Source organism: Leopardus geoffroyi, chromosome C3 (genome assembly GCF_018350155.1).
Source record: "Leopardus geoffroyi isolate Oge1 chromosome C3, O.geoffroyi_Oge1_pat1.0, whole genome shotgun sequence".
NCBI classification, from domain to species: Eukaryota; Metazoa; Chordata; class Mammalia; order Carnivora; family Felidae; genus Leopardus; species Leopardus geoffroyi.
Genome location: NC_059338.1, coordinates 50,348,473 through 50,361,304, shown reverse-complemented (window position 1 = coordinate 50,361,304; position 12,832 = coordinate 50,348,473). Strand labels below are relative to the sequence as shown.

The 12,832-nt window shown below is 49.6% G+C and overlaps 1 protein-coding gene and 3 long non-coding RNA genes across 9 annotated transcripts in view; 1 reads left to right on the top strand and 3 right to left on the bottom strand.

The window, feature by feature from the left end:
• BRINP2 (BMP/retinoic acid inducible neural specific 2) overlaps positions 1 to 11,467 on the top strand; it is a 125,796-nt gene extending 114,329 nt beyond the window's left edge. For 3 of the 4 annotated variants that reach the window (XM_045452811.1, XM_045452810.1, XM_045452812.1), the window contains 4 exons: positions 2,037 to 2,142; positions 4,871 to 5,107; positions 7,561 to 7,783; positions 9,432 to 11,467. In XM_045452811.1, coding sequence (XP_045308767.1) covers positions 2,037 to 2,142; positions 4,871 to 5,107; positions 7,561 to 7,783; positions 9,432 to 10,548 — 1,683 coding nt within the window. In that variant the 3' untranslated portion in view covers positions 10,549 to 11,467. The remainder of the gene's footprint in view (positions 1 to 2,036; positions 2,143 to 4,870; positions 5,108 to 7,560; positions 7,784 to 9,431) is intronic. The other variant, XM_045452813.1, reaches the window with a different exon arrangement.
• On the bottom strand, positions 726 to 9,859 carry LOC123585022. 3 transcript variants are annotated; one of them, XR_006705852.1, is made up of 7 exons: positions 9,745 to 9,859; positions 8,677 to 8,766; positions 8,456 to 8,576; positions 7,710 to 7,937; positions 5,707 to 5,964; positions 1,001 to 1,169; positions 726 to 840 (listed from the first exon to the last, which is right to left on the bottom strand). It is a non-coding gene; the product is annotated as an uncharacterized LOC123585022 (long non-coding RNA). The 3 variants fall into 3 exon arrangements; XR_006705853.1 differs by having other exon boundaries at positions 1,001 to 1,103; XR_006705851.1 differs by lacking the exon at positions 1,001 to 1,169 and having other exon boundaries at positions 729 to 840.
• LOC123585030 lies at positions 3,235 to 5,008 on the bottom strand. Its single transcript, XR_006705860.1, has 2 exons — positions 4,897 to 5,008; positions 3,235 to 3,709 (listed from the first exon to the last, which is right to left on the bottom strand). It is a non-coding gene; the product is annotated as an uncharacterized LOC123585030 (long non-coding RNA).
• Positions 10,653 to 12,832, bottom strand: part of LOC123585025 — a 34,753-nt gene continuing 32,573 nt past the window's right edge. Inside the window, exons 4-5 of the long non-coding RNA XR_006705856.1 lie at positions 11,255 to 11,329; positions 10,653 to 10,688 (exon numbers count right to left, since the gene is read on the bottom strand). This is a non-coding gene — a long non-coding RNA (uncharacterized LOC123585025). The remainder of the gene's footprint in view (positions 10,689 to 11,254; positions 11,330 to 12,832) is intronic.

The following is a 12,832-nucleotide window of genomic DNA, read 5'->3' as shown; positions in this document are numbered from 1 at the left end:
CTTCTTTGGAGAGTGCTAGTAGTGCGACTTGTTTCAGAGTTTCTGTAAGGGTTAAATGGGATGATCCTGGAGGATGAACTTGGCAGTTGTAGAGAGGTTGTTCCTGCCCGTGTCATGGGCTCCGTCCCATTCTTTATTCAGGCTGGGTTTTTCTGCTCTTCATGCACCGTGTCTAAGGCTGCCCCTTCTTCTTTGTCTGTAATTACTCCCCTTTTCTCCTAAATCTCTCTGCCTTCCCATCCATCCCCATTCATCCTTCATGGCTCACCTCTTCCATGAAGCCTAGTCAGACTACTTTACATCACAAGGATTTCTCCTGTCTCTCTCCCTACTGTATTTCCAGTCAGTATCAAATCATCTCTCATTGAATTACTCTGTTCCGTGAGTATTTTTTTAAAACTAAATATACTAAACTCTCTTTGAAAATTTCATTTACACTCTGCTCTTCACCTGGTTACTTCACCTTGTAGCTTGTAGGGCACTAGTCACGTACACTACACTTTTGAGCCCCCGCGGTGCCCGTTCCCCTTTCTCTCAGAGTGCCTGCCTTCCCTTCTTTCGCTGTCCACTTGTACTTATCTTTATTACTATTAATTTTATTTTATATTAATTTCAGTATAGTATCATGTTAGTTCCAGGTGTACGATATAGTGATTCAACAAGACTTCTACTTATCTTTAAGGACCAGCTCAGTTGAGTCTCCTCTGCCCTTCTTCCCTCGTGTTCCCTTTGGTTAGAGCTGTGTTTTCCTCAGCACTCACTGACACATAGCTTCCGCTCCACTTGGATGCATCTCGGCCCGTTGCATATGCACCTGCCTTCCCCACAGGTTGTAATTCCCTAGAGGACACAGCATATAACTTGTGCATTTCTGTGCTCATTTCTCACCCCCAAAGCCTGGAACGTATTACACATTCTCTAATGTATTAAATACCCGGTGTGCCAGGCACTGTGTTAATCGCGGCTGACTACATGGTGAACAAAATAAACCTGGGCTTACCCCTGTGGAGCGTTTGGTGTGTGGAGGACCCAGACTTTCACCCCACGTTCTCATTAAAGGATGGAAAACTGCAACGTGTGTGCCTGCTGCAGGGCAGAGGTATCTGGAGCCAGGACAGAAGGTCAGGGGTATCAGGGCCGACTCCTTGAAGAACTGCAGGAAAGGCGTTCTGTGAATGTTTGATGAATTGTATGGAATTCAACAGTGGCTGCTCAATAAATACTCGTTGATTGGTTGATTGATTGTTGGCAGAGCTTTCGCAGATCCTGAGAAGAAAGGGCCGCAGGTCCCCATCATTCTTATTATGGAATTATTTCAGTGCATTTAAAGCTCCCCATTTTTCATCTTATACTTTAAAAACATCAGGGAAAAACTGATAGGCCAACTTTATAATATTTTAAAATGATTCTGTGGTGTTTTGGAATATTACATGGCTATAAGAGTTTATGTATATTTAATATACTTATTAAAATATGCAGTAAGCCCATGGCTGATTTTCTCTAAGGACGTCTCAGCGCCGAGGTGGGACTTAAATGTTTAATACTAATAATAATACTCATAACTCATATTTCTCTAGTGCTTTTCATCTTCGGGATCCCTAAAGCCTGTGAGCACCACGCCGAGTGGATGCAGCTGGGCTCGCCAGCCGGCTGACAGCCTCCACATCTGGCCTCCTGTCTCCCTCTGGGGGAGGGAGAGGGGGGGGGACTCCAGCTCAGAGGTCCAGCTTCCTCAGCCTACGTTGAATCTTCTCTTCCCGGACGCAAATTCCCTTCGGCCCCCTCTGAAAGCCTCCCACTGTGTGCACCTGCCGCTGCCAGCCCTCTGCCGCCGAGAGTGTGTTAGAACAGGGAAGAAAAGTGGCTTTCTGCTCCCGGGGTAGGGAAACACATGCCGTCCTCTGGCTGGTCAAGGACAGGACACAGAGCCTGAGATTGGATGGCCAGAGAGGGAAGCGCATAGGGATGGTCTCCCCGTAGGGATGGTCTCCCCGTAGGGATGGTCTCTAAATCCACACTGTGCCCTCCTTCTCTAGGTCACGGAGACCAGGACGGGCCCTCTGGGCTGCAGCAACTACGACAATCTGGACTCAGTCAGCTCTGTCCTGGTACAGAGTCCGGAGAACAAAGTGCAGTTACTGGGTAAGCTGTACCGTGATGGGTGTCACACTGGGTGAAAAACTCAGACCACCAAGGAGCAGGAAAAAGCCCTCTGTGCCTCATTTGGCTAAACCCTTCTCTCACTCTCTTTTTTTAATGTTTATTTGAGAGAGAGAGAGAGAGGTGCAGTGTGAACAAGCAGGGGAGGGGCAGAGAGAGAGAGAGGGAGACACAGAATCTGAAGCAGGCTCCAGGCTCCAAGCTGTCAGCACAGAGCCTGGCACGGGGCTCAAACTCATGAACCATGAGATCGTGACCTGAGCTGAAGGCGGACGCTTAACCAACCGAGCCACCCAGGCACCCCTGGCTAAACCCTATTTAAGACAAGAGCTACCAGGACTTCTGGGACGTGTATTTAACAACTTTCCCTCATTCTTTTGAGAAAACTTCTGAAATGGTTTACCCTGCATCCAAGACCATTGTTAGCACCACTCAACACCCAAACCCTCAGAATTCATAGTCCTCCCCAAACCCCAGTCACTATCCTGCATGAGTATCACATTCACCCTTATACACTTTGGTCTAGTTTGATGATCTCCTTTGTTGCCCAAAGAACCCTCGGCTTTGTCCTAAGGACACATTGGGGTATGGTTAGTCTTTGCAGATGGTTATGGGGCCACCGTAGAGCTTTACAAACTGTGGGACTATTGGCTACCCTGAGAGTGGTCCCTACGTTCTGTGATTGGTCTGTAATCCTCCACGGGGGATCAAGGCCAGGAGAACAGTCTGAGACGAATGGGAGCCTCGCTGGAGACAGAACTAGCTAAAACACACTTGCCAAAGGGGAAGGCGATAGGACAGGTAAGGGGAGGTAGGGGAGGTGCTTAGTTCCTGCTGTCTGCCCCGCAGGCATCCTGGGGGTAGGGAGATGCGAACGGATTCAGACAGGGCTGTTGGGCAGTCGGAAAAGTTCCTTTTTCTTGAGGCCTAACTGAATTGGACTCTGTTTAAGATATTATTGTCTTGGTATTATAAAATCAATAGCCCTCACCCAGGATCTACGATTACAAATTCCAGGCAACCTGAGCCAGATGCAACCCATCAGTTCTTTTGGAATCAAGGAATATATAATAAAAAGGAGTAAAAGACTGCTTTATTTAGAGCCACCTAATGCAATTAGCATCCCTCTTCTCCTCTGTCCTTAGATGGGCTGGGTTGTGTCTGGAAATTAGCGATGAGTGAAGTTCGGAATGTCTGGTGGTTCATTTGGAATAGTTTATGCCATTTAATTTTATAGCCCATCACTCATGCAGACACTGCTCGGGGCCCTTATTTTATAGCAATGGGAAGTGTTATGGCGAGGAGGAGGGAGGTAGTGGGGGAGGTGAAGAGAAAGGACTTGGATGGGTGTGTGTGGAAAGGCAGCATGTGGACCGGATATGTGGGGAGGGCCGTTCCAGTGCCACTGCAGGCACAGCATCAAGAGAGGAAACTTGAGCAGTTCAGATAGGAGGTGGATCTCAAACAGGACTTCTGCTGGTGCTGCCGTGCTAAGTTATGTTTTCAGGTCCACGGAGACTAGGATGCATACTTTGGGCTCTCTGATTTCCTGCCAAGGACACGGTCAAGGGTGTGACGATAAAGAGCTGGCAGATATTTGAGGAAAGGGGAGCTCAGCATATCCGAAGTTCTCACGTCCCCCACTCTCCTGGCACCGTCTCTCGCGATGTCCCTACTGGGGCAGCCTCTTGCAGGTCTGCCCTCGAACCTGGCCCAGGCGGCATCCAAAGGCATGCATGCGTGTCCTTCATTCATCCCTTGATGTGCTTCCGACAGCCGCCGTGTGTGGCTTGAAGCCAAAGAGGGGTGTATTCTGCTCCTGGTAAACTAAAACCCACCACCACAGATGGATAGGAAGACTGAAGCCTAGAGAAATTTAGTGGATTATATCCCAAGATCAGGGGAGCTAATTAGCAGAGAGAGCGGAGAACCATTCCTACCTACCCAGGCTTGACCGAACTTCCAAATCTCGGTGAGAGTTAAGCACACTGAGGCAGGGCAGCCAGTCCCAGACGTGCAGTACAAGCTGATGGTACCACGGCAGAGTGGGACACCAAGCCAACTTTACTAGTCCTGCGACGTGGGCAGGTCACCGTGGCCATTGGCCTTGGATTCTCAGTGTGCCCAGGGAGTCACTTGCGATCGTATCTGAGAAGCACCTGGTGTGGTGCCTGGCCACTGCATACCAACAACGCCTGTCCCTGCCTCCTGACCAGAGCAGTCTCCTTGGTCGTCAAGGGTGGGGTGGGACATCCCAGAACGTCTGTGACTTAGCAAAGCCAGAAACAGGATGGCTAGCTGAAGCAGAGCAAAAAGCCCATCAAGCCTTGATTCCTCCTTCATGAGATTGTAAGGTCTTCTTTTATCTGAAATATCTTCCCATTTCCATCCTAGAGATGCCGATGTGCAGCCAATAAGGCCATTCGTATGATACGCACGCTCTCAATTTGGCTGATGTGAGGGGTTCTCCGAAGCCTTGGGCTTCGATGCTCCTCATCTGCATTTTCAGACCCTCTCCCACCCATCACTGGGGCAGCGGTAAGCCCCTCACCCCATCAGCTCCATAGAGTTAGGCCCTGGGGTGACCGTTCTTGGGCCCAGAATGCCCAAGTCAGCAGAACCCCAGCTGGCGATCCTGCAGCCTTAAGTGTGGGAAACCAGGTCCCCACTGGTCCTTGCCCCACAATTCCCTGATGCGTCCTTTCCCTAGGCCTACAGGTGCTGCTGCCCGAGTACCTGCGTGAGCGCTTTGTGGCGGCGGCACTCAGCTATATCACATGCAGCTCTGAGGGGGAGCTCGTCTGCAAGGAGAATGACTGTTGGTGCAAGTGCAGCCCCACCTTCCCAGAATGCAACTGTCCGGATGCTGACATCCAGGCCATGGAGGACAGCCTGCTGCAGATCCAGGACTCTTGGGTGACTCACAACCGGCAGTTTGAGGAGTCAGGTGAGCAGTTGGCGGGCCCACACTTCCCTGTCAATGGGACATGCTCTGAGGCGTGGGACTAGAAGGTGGGGAACTTACCTCGGATCCCGCCTCATCCGCTTACCTGTGTCCTTGGCCCCTACCAGGTTATCTCACAACCTCACATCTCAGGTGGTTGTCTTCTTGTTGTCTGTGCAAATGGACGTGATCCCTACCAAAGACATGCGTCACGAGGACTTAATGAGCTAATGTGGATATACCTGAGGGCGTTAGGACTTGCCTGGTTTGTTTGATACACGTTTGCTACAGACTGCCTGCGCACAGGTGCACAAGGAATGTTTGCTGGATGAATGAAGTACGTAGAATAGTTCTAGGAGGCACCCAGCACATACTAGGCCTTGCTTGTTACAGGTATAGCTAATAGCAAGGTTACCTTGAGATGCAGATTTAGGGCTTGGTTTTGAATCCTTGTTCTGGGTTCTGGTTTGAATGTTTGCGTCCTGCTCCCCCCCCCCCCAATTCATACGTTGAAAATATAATGCCCAGGGAGGTGGGGGCCTTTGGGAGGTGATTAGGGATTAGTGCTCTTATAACAGAGGCCCCAGAGAGATCCTTCTCACCTTTGGCCATGTGAAGACACAGTGAGAAGTGAGCCACACGCGACCCAGAGAGGGCCTTTCCCAGAACCTGACCGTGGTGGCATTCTGATCTTGGACTTCCAGCTTCTTGAACCGTGAGCAATAAACTTCTGTTGTTTATAAGCCACTCGGTCTGTGGTATTTTCTGAGAGCAGCCCCCAAAGACTGAGACACTCTGTTACTGACCAGCTTTGTGACCTTATGTGAGCCATGCAGCTTCAGAATACCTCCATTCCTCATCTGTAAGAGAGGGAAAGTGATAATAATAGGTGGATGGAAGGCTCATATGGGATAATGTAGATAAAATTAATGTATAACTATCTCTACCTGATACACTCATACATTTCAACACGAAATGAGTGATAGTTATGTGGATAGATATATCTCAGAAATATGTTGGGTTAAACAAAGTGAAAATGAAAAATGTTATATATACATATTATGTGAATAATACTATGATACAATATTATTAAATATAACACATTTAATACTATTTATATGATGCTTAAAAACATACTGGCCAATACTTAATGTTTTTACAGATAAACATATGCAGAAAACATTAAGAAATATAATGATAAAGAAAACACCCAAGAGAGTGGTTACATCAAGATGGGAGATAGAAGGGAAGTTTAGGGCCTTCGACTGTATATTTTCTTTGCAGATATTTCTCTAAAACAAAACAAAAGACTGAAGTCAATGTGGCAAAGTGGCTAAATCTAGTTGGTGGGCACATGGGAGTTTATTCTGTTACTCCCTGTGCTCTTTTGTAAGCTTACATGTTTTATAAAAAAACCCTACGTACATGCTAGTTGTTAATGCCATCACTAGGTATGATTCTCCAACCACTGGGAAGGGGAAGAGGGGTATGAAGAACCAGGTGCTTGAGAAACCAGAATGAGCTGAGGCCCCAGGCATTGACATTTCAAGTCCTAGACAGGTAGTTAGTTGCTAAGGAGAACATTCCAGTCCCCCCAACACCAGCTGCACAGGAGTTGTGATGGTGGGATGTGTTCAATGATGCTTAATGTGGGGCATGACTTCGGGTGCTCACCACTGTGAGTTACTTACTGCTGAGTAAATGAGGGCTATCTGGGCCCCCATCAGGAGACAGTGGCTGCAGGTCCCAAGTAAAAGCAGACCTGGGCATAAATTCAGCCAATGTGTTGTGCCCAGGAAGCTCTGGGAAGAGCACAGACTTGGAGTAGGCAGCAAGGACCAGAAAGCATCTTGCTTCTGGATTAGCTACAGGAAAGAATGGGTGTCTGGCCCAGAGGTGAAGCTTGAAAGAGACAAAGGGTATTCCAGAGTCAGAGAGAAGGACGTGGACAGGAGCAGCTGGTCTCAGGGACTGGAAATTTTCTAAGAAGCTTTCTGAGCTGGGTGCTCAGTCTCCCTGGGTCCACATTTGCCAGCTGTGCCTGCCTTCCACCTTCCACAGGATGTTGTGGTGTTACTGAAGAATACCAGCCTGTGACAGTGTTGTGAATGACTTACAGGAAGTTATAAAGGGAGAAAGTGGTACATCCCAAGGTCATTGGCAAAAGCGTGACCTCTGGCCTGCTTGGGTCGTGACGGAAATCTGTTTTGAAATTCAGAAGCATATTAGGGACAGGAAAGACGGAAAAGAATCCTGAAGCTCTGTTTTATGGCATGTTATTTAGTTTCCAAATAAAGCAGTTTAAAAAGAAATATATACAAGGGCCTGGGAGAATGGCTATGGAGCCTCTTTCCTCAGGCAATGAGTCCGGAGGGCCGGCTGGGTCTGGGGAGCGCCCTGCCGTCCCAGAGTCTGCGTGACTCCCCCTCAGCTCAGCTCTGCGTCCTTGCCCACAGAGGAATTCCAGGCCCTGCTGAAAAGGCTGCCTGGAGACAGGTTCCTGAACTCCACAGCCATCTCCCAGTTCTGGGCCATGGACACCAGCCTTCAGCACCGCTACCAGCAGCTGGGAGCCAGCTTGAAATTGCTATTCAAGAAGACCCACCGGATTGTCCGCAGGCTCTTCAACCTCTGCAAGCGCTGCCACCGGCAGCCTCGCTTCCGCCTGCCCAAGGAGAGGTGAGCACCCCAGCTGCCCGGGCCCAAGCCTGGCCCCTTCCCCTGAGGCTGCTGAGGCGGGGGGGCCCTCTGTCCGACATGGCAGATCTGGCGGCCGTGACCCAGATGAGGCCTTTTAGGTTCTCTGCTCTCTTCACCTACTTGTGACTTGTGTCTGACATCAGAGAGAGCAAACAGAGAGAGGCTAATTTTACTTTTTATAAATTATAGTATATTCAAATGTTGTTCTAGTCATGCTCCAATTCTCACTCATTTCTATTTTAAGAAGTTTTTTCAGGAAACAGAGGGGTGGAGTTGAAGCTCACACACCAATTACATATAGTGAGAATATACACACATTGGGTTGCTTCAAACAAGTGATTAGTTCTGAGTCACAAAAGGAAAGAAAGCTGAGCCCCACCCCAACCCCGCCCTCAGGAGCAGAGGCAGGCTGTATCATCATAGGCACTCACTGCACATCCACTCACACGCTCGTTTACTCAACAAGTGCACACTGCGTATCCTAATATTAAGCAGTGTGTGTGTGTGTGGGTCCTCGGCAAGACATAATAAATATATAGAAACACAAAAACTATAAAATGATACCTATGTGGCAGCCACTTAAATCCACATTCGTGGAACATAAATCAGAGGCAGGGTCTAGTAAAAGCAAAAGCCCGAGAGAAGAGCTACCTTGGAGAAGGAAGTCTCGGCCAGCTTGTGTGGGAGAAGATAGAAATGGTACACGGAGACGGGGCCTTGCAGGGCGCGGAGGCTGCCTCGCAACCCGGAGATGCGGCTCTGACAGAGGCACCTGTAAGAAGGGAAGCGTCAGTGGAGAGCCTAGACTAGCAAAGGCTTTTGAGAGGGGTTCACTTTTTTTTTTTTTCAAGAAATCACTATTAAATGCTTACCAAGCGCCAGGAACAATCCTGGTTTCTGAGAACATGTTGGTGAAGAATAATGCAGTGTTCCTGCTCTCGTGGCATCTTCAGAGAAGCCATCTGTGAACAGGGAAACAATAAACAATAATTTCCAATCCTGATCCTTGCTGTGGATTATATAAAAACAGGCTGATGTGATAGAGAGCGAACGACTGGGTGGTTCTTTCAAAAAGCGTGTCACAGAAGACCTCTTTGAGGAGGTATCACAGGAGCGGAAATCTAAATCTAAAGAGGGAGCCAGCCATAGAAAATTCCTCTTCGTGGTGAAAGAGTGACAGAAGCAGTGGGAACAGGAAGGACAGGGACGGTAAGTGGGAAAGCAATGGATGGGAGTTGGGAAGTTTGGAGAACTAGGGATCGGACGGTCTTATTTAAAAAGCTGAAAACTACGTTAGATGTTTTGGTACAGAGGGTGTGGGAGATCTTCTGTAGGCTTTTGAATAAGCGAAGGAAGTGGTACTTGGGAGGGATGAGCCCAGCTGCTGCCAGTACAAGTCTGATGTCAAGTATTTCTGGTGCTGATCCATCAGACAGACGCTGAGCTCTAGGCCTTACTCGATCATTCCAGAGTGGTGCAGTAGGGTTTCCATCATTCAGAGAACTCGGGGCTTTTATCTTTCTCATTACCTTCCCTGCCTATTAGTCAGTCTCCTCCTACCCTCAGGAGAGACGCCAAAGCGTGTCTCTGTGTGACTCTTTATTCATTCTTACCTCCCTCCCCAAAGGTCCTTGCCCTATTGGTGGAATCGCATCCAGTCCCTCCTCTACTGTGGAGAAAGCACGTTCCCCGGCACCTTCCTGGAACAGAGCCACAGCTGCACCTGCCCCTATGACCAGTCTTCCTGCCAGGGCCCCATCCCCTGTGCCTTGGGCGAAGGGCCCGCATGTGCCCACTGTGCTCCGGACAACAGCACGCGCTGTGGGGGCTGTAACCCAGGCTACGTGCTGGCCCAGGGGTTGTGCCGGCCAGAGGTGGCCGAGTCCCTGGAGAACTTTCTGGGGCTGGAGACAGACCTGCAGGACCTGGAGCTGAAGTACCTGTTGCAGAAGCGGGACAGCCGCATCGAGGTGCACTCCATCTTCATCAGCAACGACATGCGTCTGGGCAGCTGGTTTGACCCTTCCTGGAGGAAGCGCATGCTGCTCACGCTGAAGAGTAACAAGTACAAGCCTGGGCTGGTGCACGTGATGCTGGCCTTGTCCCTGCAGATCTGCCTCACCAAGAACAGCACCCTGGAGCCTGTCATGGCCATCTACGTCAACCCGTTTGGGGGCAGCCACTCTGAGAGCTGGTTCATGCCCGTGAACGAGGGCAGCTTCCCCGACTGGGAAAGGACTAACGTGGACGCAGCTGCCCAGTGCCAAAACTGGACTATCACCTTGGGGAACAGGTGGAAGACCTTCTTTGAGACAGTCCATGTTTACCTACGGAGCCGAATCAAGTCCCTGGATGACAGCTCCAATGAGACAATCTACTACGAGCCCCTGGAGATGACCGATCCCTCCAAGAACTTGGGCTACATGAAAATCAACACCTTGCAGGTCTTTGGCTACAGCCTCCCCTTTGACCCGGATGCTATCCGGGACTTAATTCTCCAGTTAGACTACCCGTACACTCAAGGTTCCCAGGACTCTGCCCTCTTGCAGCTTATAGAGCTTAGGGACCGGGTAAACCAGCTCTCTCCCCCAGGCAAAGTCCGGCTTGACCTTTTCTCCTGCTTGCTCCGGCATCGGCTCAAGCTGGCCAACAACGAGGTGGGCAGGATCCAGTCCTCCCTGAGGGCTTTCAATTCCAAGCTGCCAAACCCTGTGGAGTATGAGACAGGCAAACTGTGTAGCTAATGGGGGCCCCACTCCAGTGCTGGGCAGGGAGGTGATCCATGAATCCAGGGTGCAAAGATCATCCAAGCCCTCACCTTAGTGCCAACAGGGTTCTCCCTTGAGACTTTCCGCACCCAGCCGATGGGACCTCAGGGCGTGGACTAAAAAGCAGGCAGGAGAGAAAGAGACCATCACCGCACACGTGTACACGCTCACCATGTGCGTGCACACACGCGCGCGCATACACATACACTCTCTCACTCACACAGGGAGGCTACGACTCAGCAGCCTCGAATCTGTGAAGTCGGTGCTTTCAAATGCATGCAGTTGAAGGAGAGGAGCCAAGGGAGAGATTAAGAAAAAGAACCAGCCAAACCGTGAAAACAAAATCCTTAAAAAGTGATTCTTACCATTCAAGAAAGCAAGAGGGGGCATGGGGGTAGGAACAGGAGCAGTTCCCCCTCCCCCACCACCGAGTCACTTTTGTATTCTTTTTAACCAGGTTTCTTAAAATGGCGTTGTTTCGTGATCCCCCCAGCGTTGGTTCTTACTTTTTGTATGCTGCCTCCTCTGTGCCCTCCCAGACACTGACTGCTTCTCAAGCCGGCTCCCCTGAGACACTCAAGGTGACACCAACAGAGGACCGTAAGGGCAGACAGGCAGGCTTGCTCTGCTCTCCACTCCTCCCTCCCTCCCTCCAGCCCCCTTGCTTCCTCAGCCCCCCTACTTTGTTCCACATTCCCCTCGTGGTCCAGCCGGAACTCCTCTTCCAATGGCACCCGTCCTGTCCAAGAAAGCAGCTCTGTCAAGTTAGAAAGAGACAATGTATAGGGAAATGTTCTTTTTTAAAAACAAAACAAAAATATTTATTTTGTGATTGTTTTCTTTGTCAATCTGCTCCAGCCACATGAACGTATGAGTAAAAGTTTACCTGGTTTAATATATTTTCTTAAAAGGCCTTTTTTAGGGGAAAACAGAAAAGAGAAAACAAAAGATTATGGTTCCCTGGGCTGCCTGGATTTTTTTTTTTTTTTAATTGCTCTGTGTGTGATACATGGACATCCATGGATGGTGGATAGGCCGTGGGGGAGGCTGGTTGATTAGTGTGTTTTCAAAAGCGAATGCATGTCTGGCTTGACTGGGGTGTGTGTGGCGGGGGTTGTTACATGAAGAATGGAGTGAGGCAGAACTCCGGGTCCCGGAGTTACCTGGGTATCCTGCCCCCTCTTCCCAGACAGGAGAACTAACACAAGTCCTACAGCCAGGACTCCTCGCTATCAGAGGAGTGATGTGAAGGTCCCTGCTTACAGGGGAGCTGCAGCCTCTGCGTTGGGCAAATGTGTACTGAGGCGGGCTGGGGGTGGGGGGGAGGGCTCCTCTTTGCCAACACTGCTGCAGGCATCAGGAGAGTTTCCCATACTCGGAGAATACAGGAGAGTTTCACATCTTCTAGTCTGTGATCGCCTTTTGAGGAAACTGGGAAGGACGCAGACGTGGCATTGGTTTTCTCTGTTCTGATTACCACTTTCCCAGCCTAAAAAGCAGGTTGGATGTACGCCACACAGAATGAGGCATCATTCTCCCCAGAGTGCCTCCCCCAGGTGGTCCAAGAAGCATTTCACAGCAGATCTCTTGGAGAACCACCTCCTCTCTACTCTCCACAGGTTCCAATTTCTTCAGGCGAAAGTCACCACATAAATACTAAGTACTCCATTCCCTACGTGGGCTATATCTCAGTTGGTACAAAACGAACTGGGAGACAGAAAGGATGGTTGTGTCTATGCACCCAAGAGCCTTCGATGTTTATTGTTGCATAGAGAAGAATTCAGCATCATGTTTAATCATTGTACCCTATCTCAATCCACAACGACCTGAAATCTTTGGTAGACAAGCAGCCTCCAGCATTTCTTTCTTCAAAGTTCCCCTGGAGGCTTCTAGGACAGAAATCCAGAGTGATGGGATAACCTAGGGGGTAACGCACACACTGGCTATTTCTACTGGGCCACTGCTTGCTTTGACGAATTTGTACCAAGCCACTCATCTGTGGAAGATGGAACCAGCAAATGTCCTCTTCATCAATGGGGTACTGATGTGCCAGAGGAGTATGCTTTGGTTGGGAAGGGGGTTGCAAGTGGTAGGAAGGCATTGATACTTTCCACTGACAGGGTTTGAGAGGTGCGAGAGCGATACCAGAGTCTGATTTTAGCACTGACTGTGCATGTCTCCACGCTGCAGGACTGGGTGGGCACATGCTTTCACCCATGAATTAATGGCAAACCATGTACAGCAATATTCAGAATGAGGA